The sequence below is a fragment of the Stomoxys calcitrans genome, chromosome 2, assembly GCF_963082655.1.
Source record: "Stomoxys calcitrans chromosome 2, idStoCalc2.1, whole genome shotgun sequence".
NCBI classification, from domain to species: Eukaryota; Metazoa; Arthropoda; class Insecta; order Diptera; family Muscidae; genus Stomoxys; species Stomoxys calcitrans.
Window position 1 is genome coordinate 237,282,931 of NC_081553.1, and position 9,113 is coordinate 237,292,043.

At 37.6% G+C, this 9,113-nt stretch overlaps 1 protein-coding gene across 3 annotated transcripts in view; it reads left to right on the forward strand.

Annotated features, from left to right (window-relative positions):
* Positions 1–9,113, forward strand: part of LOC106087907 (uncharacterized) — a 42,708-nt gene that overhangs the window by 32,037 nt on the left and 1,558 nt on the right. The window contains exon 1 of one of the 3 annotated variants that reach the window (XM_013253117.2): positions 8,692–9,083. The exons of 1 other annotated variant lie outside the window; for it this stretch is intronic. In XM_013253117.2, coding sequence (XP_013108571.2) covers positions 9,072–9,083 — 12 coding nt within the window. In that variant the 5' untranslated portion in view covers positions 8,692–9,071. Of the gene's footprint in view, positions 1–8,691; positions 9,084–9,113 lie in introns of those variants that run through there. One more of the 3 variants, XM_013253126.2, reaches the window with a different exon arrangement.

Below are 9,113 nucleotides of genomic sequence, written 5' to 3' on the forward strand. Positions count from 1 at the left end.
AGGTAAAAAAAAAACAAAAACATTAGAAAAAAATATTTATTTTTATTAATGAAGTTGATAATCGAATTTTAAACTTTTTTAGTCCCTATTTAATCACTCATGGGTATATATCGCCAAGTGGCACGTTTTCTCACGTACCGAGACACTAATTAGAGTAAAAGATGATATCGCCTGAGATTGTTTTCCTTTAGTGACTCGCGCGATAGAAAATGTTTGCAGGGATGTTACTAGTTCGTGCCATTTTTCGTTGTTTGTGTGTGTATGGTTCTTAACTATAATGCACACACACAACCAAAACTCGATGCACTTCGCTAGGAAAAAAAATGTACTCAGCTGTTTACGGTACACTACCTGATAATTATGTCACGGTCAATACACAATTAATACTATTGTATAACAATTTAATACACTTAAAAATATGTTCGGGTATGCCTTCTTTATCAATCACTTGCCGTGATATAAAAAAATATTGAATTTCTATGTGAAGAAAATTATAGCACCTTGGTTTGGTTGTCCACAAACCAAACCTAGCGTTTTGCCAGCACTCTTTTGTTTCATCATGTTGCAGAGAGCTAAAGGGAGTGTCCAAAAATGTTGGATGCGGAATGCGGGAGTCTATATTACCCATTATGATGAGTACTTCAAGTCGATTTGGGTTTTATGAATGCTACATATCTTCATATTGCCGCAATCCCAATCAAAATTTCTCATCCTTAAAGCTTTCAGAACAACTATGGGACACATAGCACTACGGACACACTTTAAAGATAAGGTGCTGCAAGTGGGGAAGAAAACAAGACTCTGGAACATTTCCTATGCCAACGACGGACTTTCGTGGCTAACTAATACATTTTCTTCGAATACATTAATTTTTGTTTCTTTTCAATTCATTATTTTTTGGTGTGTTTCATTTTGCTATTATAAGAGATTGTGGGCCCAGCACGCTTCCACTGCGAAAAAGAAACTCACGGTATTTCTCAATTCAGAGGAGAATTATTTGATGACTGACAGTTCCGTGTAAAAATTCCGGCAATCCTACAAGTGAAGCAACTGCCTTGGCCGAACACAGGAAGAATAAAGAAAGTGCCAAGGAGACAATGAAAGTGCCAAGGATATGTGGAGTAGCCTGCATGCTGCTTTTGCCAAGAAGGTCAATTGCTGTTGGGGAAGAAATTGGCCATGTTACGAATGAATGATGGAGATTCTATTGTAAAGCATATTTTGCCATTTAAGCAAACAGAAGCAAAACTTTGTGATGGCCACAATGAAGAAAGCGACAAGACCGCATTTTTAGGCAAAAAGTTCATCAAGAAAAAGAAGAAGTTCAGCGGCGAATGCTATAAATGCAAAAAATTCGGCCATCAAGCAAAGTATTGTTGGCAAGCAGAGACAAGATCGGCTTAATCCAAACGTTTTTTCTTTATGGTTAACACAAGAATGGATGTCAAATCGGAATATGCTGCCAAATTAACATTCAAACTGGATTCGAGGACCAGCGATTATATGGCTAAGGAACAATTCTACTTTTCATCGATGGAAAAACAGAGCACTCCGGTTGATATAAATGTAGCGAAAAATAGTGAATCTATTGTTGCAAATTGTGTAGGCGAAATAAAAGGAAGTAGCAATAAAGAATTGAATTCTATATGAATTGTGTTTTGTACACTCCTGATCTGAGAGATAACCTATTATCTGTGCGAAATCTTTCAAAAGCAGGATAAGCAGTCAGTTTCGTTGACAATACTGCAATTATTAAAAAGAAGAAGATGAAATCGCCGTTGCATATCTGAGAGGAAACCTTTTCGAATTTTCGCTAAGCCTTATCTCAAGTTCGGCTATGTTATGTAGCATGAACAATGTTAAACTGTGGCACTAACGTTTAGGTTACATAGGGAGATCAGGAATGGAAAAACTAAACAGTATGCATGTGCTAAATGCAAGTCTAAATACGAAAGATCTTAGTTTTTGTGACATTTGTGCGGAAGCGAAGCAATGTCGAGAGCCATTTACTGGCACCACATAGAGATCGACAAGAATACTTTATAGTATTCACTCGGACGTGTGCGGTCCTATAACACCTATATCATGGGATGGCTGCAAGTATCTCGTTTCTTAGAGGATTATTCTCACTGCGCAATGATATTTTGTGTAATGGCTGGTGCTATGTTCGTTTTTCGCGACATTTTTTCGTGATTACTTTTTCTAGATATTAGTTTTTGAAGGAAAAAAACTTGCTGATTACATTCATTCATTCATTACTTATGAAAAATCTCCAAAAAAAACTATTATGTTTTCATAGAGATTTTTGTGGTGTCTCAAAAAAGTAACCGTGAAAAATGTGTGTTTTCAACTGTGAAAAACGTATAAAGTACCAACCTTAAAGATTAAATCTCAGGGTTACGAAAAGTTTAAAGAATATGCTTTGTTTACCCAGTATAACATTTCAAAGTTAACAATTGATTAAGGCAGAGAATATGTATTAATCGACCAAAAGAAATCATAAAAGGAAAGTGGTATCCAAATAGAACCAACAATTGCCTATATGAAATATTAAATTGCACTGTGACTGGGAAGATTAGATCAATGTTGCTAGGTTCTGGAAGTCCAAAATATTTATGGAATGAAACTGCACTCTCAGCTGTCCACATTATAAACAGATGTCCTACCCGATCTCTTGATGCTAAGGTAACCCTCGCAGAAATATGGTAAGATGGAAAATCTTCTTTAGAAAAGTTTTTTGGTATTAAGCAGATGTATGGATCCCAGATGCAAAAAAAAGTCTGTGGGATGTTGCAAACAGAAAAGTTTTGTTGGACCGGGAGGTAAAATTCGTTGTAGGGTGTTATCCATTTCCTTTGCAAGAAGTCAAAAGCGACCACACTAATATTATAATCCATCACGCGCAAGAGGGGGAAGAAGATGATGCTGTGACTGAATGTGAAATGCCTCTAGGCGATTCTTCCGAAAATTACGATGAAGTCGAACAAACCTAAGAAACAAGTACTGTCGAAAATACAAACGAAACGCAAGTATCTGAAGATTCTGATGAAGATGAACGACAGGAAGCTACAAGAAGCCATTGAAGAATATCCCATTTGCCAGCAAAACTATTCGATTATATAACGAAAAGAGCAGTAGAGGACGACCTTAATTCTATGAAAAAAAATTAAGTTTGGAAGATCGTGTACACTCCTCCTAAATCAAAGTTGTTGACGTCAAAGTGGGCCTTCCGAATAAAAGAAGATAAAAACGGGAACCCAACAAAGTATAAAGCTAGACTGGTTGTGAGAGGATATCTTTAAAAGTATGGAGTAGACTACATTGATACCTCTGCACCTGTTGCAAAGTTGACTACGCTTCGAATAGTCTTAGCAGTGGGAATACACCATGGATATTTCTTTCGCATTTCTGCATGGAAATTCAAATGAGAAGATATGCATGGCTCTACCCTATGGTGTTAATTACAAAAGTGGTCTTTGCTGCAAGTTGGAGAAATCTCTTTATGGACTTAAACAAGCACCCATATGCTGGAACGACAACTAATAATGACTTCCTTACATCGTTGGGCTCTCTTCGTTCGAAACATGCCGACTGTCTCTATATGAAGATTAATAAGAAGAAAAATGACGTACTTTATATAAAATTGTATATTTATGATCTTCTTATAGTTGGAAGTAAATTTGTTCAACAAGCTGAAAGAAAGACTTAGCGAAAATTTTGAAATGTCAGAAAACGAAAATGGTTTTTCTGGCTTTATCCCAAGAGAATAGCATTAGAAAGGTGTTGGAAAAATTTGTCCTGCAAGATTGCAATCTACTTAAGTCACCGATGAAAAAGGGCCTACAGTTGCAAGCTTCGGAAAAGAGAAACAAACTCAACGGCCATTCAGGGAACTTCAGAGAAGCCTCATGTAATTATGGTATGTTAACGACCAGACATTTGGATACCTTGGACGATATCAATAAAATCCGTCAGATACGCATTGGCAACACCTATAGAGAATTGGAAGGTTTCTTAAAGGCACAGCATAGTACAGTACATAAACAAATATACACTGGTGGGCTTCCAATGGGTGTTTAATTATTCCGACAATTGCTAATGTGACCTGTAGTGGCGTAAGAAGTTTTAATGCGTTTTCTTTTTTAACTTTAAAAAATTCTTAGATAACTTATCTACGGTGATTAAAAATCTATTTAATGCCTTTTTGTATAAAAGGGTATATAAAATTGCATTGCTAGTCGGACGGTGAAGGTTATGCGTCACTCACGTTTGACACATATTGATTGGGTGGTTTATTCCACAGTGGGACGAAACGTTCATACAAAATTTTCCATGAATATTCCATTAAGGAACAGGGGTTAACTTCTCACATATCATGAACAATGTTGCCGTTTTGACAGGTTTTTATTCTCTTGATAGGTTTTTCCTACGCTAAAATTTCTTTATGCGCTAAGAATGTAGAGCAGTGAAGGGGTTTCACTGCTTCAAATTTTAGTAAAAAGGCCGTAATTTCTGATATCGATTAACTGGTACCAATGTGCGTCCAATGCCTTCAATGAGAAAACAGGGCTATGTGCAGCTGCAGACAAGTATGGTCAGATCTGGTTCATGCTCAGATGTTGAGACGTCATTGCAACTCACTCTAAAATGGTTAGGAAAAGCGCATTTCTGGGCTTAACATTTTAATCGGGTTATAGCTTTATCGGAACTCGGCACGGTTGTTCATTGAAATCAGGGCAAAAATGTGACTTTATGAACTTAAGATTTCTTATCAGACGAACGGACATGTCTAAATCTTTTATGAATAACGACGATCTAATTCTTCGTAGCGTTGAAAATGTATGGAATTGCAAATGGCTAACCGATCCGTTCGGTGGTGTGTATAAAAACATACCGCATTTTTGGCTTGTAGAACATTTGGTAGTTTTTGGTCGGATTTGGTAGGAATTTCCTTTAATTTTGGCAAGAAATAAATTTCTTGAGTGGCAACACTGATCATGAGTGCTCTACGATTCAAGTTTAAGCTCAATGATAAGGGGCCTCCTTTTTATAGCTGAGTGCGACACCTCTTTGGAGAGAAGTTTTTACATGGCGTAGTACTTCACAAATGTCTCCACCATTAGGAGGGTATAAACCCGCTGAAAAATTCTTTTTTCTGATTTTCTCACCAGGTGGAGGCTGCCGTAGCGCAGAGGCTAGCATGTGCTCCTATGACGCTGAATGCGAAATGTAGGGTTTGTTATATTAGATGTGTTCGGGTACTCAAAAATTTGTGCAAATTCGAACAAAGTAGAAGAGAGCGCGAGAGAGAGCAAATTTTGACAGTTCGAAAATAGAGAACCTGCAAATTTTTACTGGGACTTTTTTCTACAGCAGAAATTTGCAAATTTGAACAGATGTTTTGTAAAGGTCAGCTGTTTTATGAAAAGCAGCCGTTACATGAAAATATAAAAGCAAACCAAACCAACATGGATCAAAAAGGCAGAGGTAAATAAAAAATTAAAATATTGTTTATTGATAATTATTAACTTTGTTTCATTTTTATTTACTTTTAATGAAGATTCATGGCAGCAGCTAGTGTTCAGGTACAGAAAACTCTCCAAAGGAAGATGTATTTTTACCTAAAGTCGGTTGTTCTACATTAAAAGGTAAATGCAAAATTTCCGGAATTATTTGAAAAATCTTGGCAAATTAAAACATTGTATCTTTCCAGACATCAAGAAAAGAGCAATGATCGGTTTCTTAAGTGTTTTGATGGAATCATCCTCATCAAAGAGCTACGATGAAACCAACACTGTTCCTATTAATTTGTTAAGGAGGGTAGATGCTGCTTGAGTGGGTCTGGCTGGGATTTAAAACAAGTGATGCTAAGTGGGATTGGGAAAAAAGTAGTGCAAATTAGTTTGTCAATCGTGAACGGATGCGGATATTTTCAATGATAACTGTGTCCGTAGCAGCCACATGACCAAATAGAAAGCCCCCTTAGCCCCACATCAGTAATCGCAGCAATTTATCTAGCCATAATATCCAGAAGCATAAGGTGGTTAGTCCAAGACAAGGAACTTTAGAACGTTTTTTCTACTTTTGTGTACGGTGATGTGGATTCCAGGCAGATATGGATTCTACAGCATCAGTATAGAGATTCCGTCTGGGACCAGCTCCTTGTGCGAGTTAGCGCCACGAATGACATTCGTAGCTTCGGGCACAGTAAATTGTGATGGCTGTCCAGCGGCACGGAGATCACAACGAATGGCTCTCCTTCTAATGGCTCACTCTCACCTAAGCAAGCAAATAAAAAAAACAACCAAAACAAAAATCAGCTGTTCTGCAAATTTCCACTGAAAATCGTTCGCGTACTTTTGCTTGCAAATTTTTTAAAGAGAGTAAAATGGCTTTTGCTCTCCTGCAAATTTTTACTGGAAATGTACGCGAACAGACCTATTATCATTTTCGTGATTGGAGCAGTTTCAATTAAAAAATTAATTGGATCATATAATTTCGTGATTGAAACCGATTTAAATTTTTTTCTGTAAAGCATCTCTTGTGCCAATCGTCCGTTGTAATCCTGTTCTCTCGTTTAGATGCGTACGATATCGAAGTTGGGGGTGTGTTGGAGTTGTGCAGAGTGGTTTATGAGGGTTGTATTTTGTGTGTGGTTTGAACTTCTCAATTTGTAGTCAGACCTGTGGCCGGATATTCTAGTTTTTAGTTTGTTCCCTATCGTCCCCTCGTACTGTTCTACGGCGAAACTAGGAAAAAGGGAAACTATGTCGTAACAAACTAGCTTTTCGTCATCTTTGATAGTCAAGTCTTATATCTTGTTCCAATTTTTTCAGATTGTTTCAAAAACCAACTGCCTCTGAGAGTAACATAAACTTTTACTCCAAAAGGCTTGTACAATATAGTCGCCTTTGAAGCAAAACAACTTGCTGATTTCATTCAGTAGGCCATTTCCCTTTATAAAAGTATTCTGTTATCATTCAGAAGTTTGTAGAGTTAAAAACAAAGTAATCGCGAAAACATGCGTTTTCAACTGTCCAAAATGAACGCAGTACCAGGCAAAACATCCGAAAAGGATGATAATAAACACTGCCAAGAAGCTAAAACACCGGGTGTTAGGCATCAGAGACGAGGAATTCCATGGAGAGAACAAAAAGAAATTGATAAAGGACACCTTGAGTAGAAACTACTTCCCAATTAAGGCTAGAAGGACTCAAAAAAAAAAAACGACTGCGAATGAGAAGCAACAAGAGGAAAAACAGCCAAAAGCCTCAAAAAGGCCATTAGAACGAATAGATCATTGACAAATACACAATATACGATAGCACACAAACCAAACAACACACTTAGGTGCTTGTTTACAAACCCCAAATCGAAAAATCCAACATTAGATGAACATAGTATATCAAAGGAAAGGGACGTAAAAAGTGCTAAAAACAAACGTTATTTAATTTAAAGTTTGTCAAATTTGCCCTCAGAAACATGGTCCTGAAAGTGGGTATAAATTTCGTGCCCTACTCCCAAACACTTTTCATTGGAGCCCCACATTGACATTGTCGGTAAATATTGCGGATTTAGGGGTGTTTTGGGGAGTGAGGTGGTCGCCTAAACACTTAGCCTTGAAAATATATCTTGCTCTACTCTTAAATATCATTTATTTGAATACCATATTGCCATTGGCCTCAAAATTGGATATCAAATATGTTTGCTAATCTCAAATACCTTTTATTTAAAACACTTATTTCAAAAGTCAGCAAATTGTATGTCCTAAACCGCCCATACCCTAAACCATAAAAACTATCGATATCGAGCTCCACTCTCTTTAAAACCCAAATTGACATGGTGAGCAAATACGTCTTATTTTCGGGTGGGACGTCGGTTAGACAGTTGGTCACGAATGTTGATATCACATTCGTAGTCTTCTACCAATTACCTTTCATTTGAGCCCCATATTTCCATAGCCGACAAACATGACCGTTTTGGGGGCTGTTTTGAGGGATGGGGCGGCCACTCAATGGCTTGACCCTGAAAATATATATAAGATTCTTGGATACCAAATTTTTGTTTTAAGGTTACTTTAAGAGAGCACACAAAAATTCTCTTAAATCGCACCACCCATATCCGAGAGCTGGCGTTTCTGAAAATTAGGGTAAGGGGGAGGGTCCGCTCCCCCTTCAGATATCAAAAAACGTAGTACCCTATTTTCACCACGGGATAATTATGCACCATCTGTGAAAATTTTAAGAAAATCGGTTTAGCCCTTTTTGAATCTATACCTGTTCCGTATAGATTCAAAAAGGGACAAACAAACACAAATTGATTTTTATATACATATAAGATTGCTCCTTCTGGGTATTCGGGAATACGGTCTGTATTTGTAATCTACTCCCGAATACTTTTCACTTGAGTCCCATTTTGTCATGATCGTTAAATATGCCTATTTGAGGAGCTTTTGGGGTAACGGCGGCGTCCTAGGTACTTGAACCCAATTTTGTACTTTACTCCCAAATACCTTTTATTTGAGTTCCATACTGTCCCCATCGATCCATAAGGGGGAGGGTCCGTCCAGAAACCATCTGTGACAATATCAAAAAAATCGGTTCAGCCGTTTTTTAGTCTATACGAGTAATAAACCAACTTACAAACCCGCTCCCAAATCCCTTTTATTTAAATATCACATCACTCTCCCATAAATGTCCACATTCTATGGTGGTGGGCACCACAAATTGTTGTTGTTGTTGTAGTAACAGTGTGTGGTACACTGAGGCGGCAGCCCTTGCCGATGAAGGAATTCATCGGGTCAATCCGGTACATACAACCGGCTGCCATGGGATTGATTTGTTGAATTGTGTTGAATACTGGCGTTTTAGAAAGATGTGTGGTTACGGGCAACGCAACTTTAGAATAGTTTTCATATGCTATTCTGTAGCATAGTGTTTCATGGAAAACTTATCTACAGCGATAAGCCTGTGCATTGGATAGTATTTTAATGTTGATGTATATAAGTACAGAAAAATTATTTGTTTTTTGGCAGTCGGACAGCGAAGGGCGTGCGTGACGCTTGCACAAAAATGGGACGAAATGTAAGTTTTGTTATTATCTAAAGCAAGTCG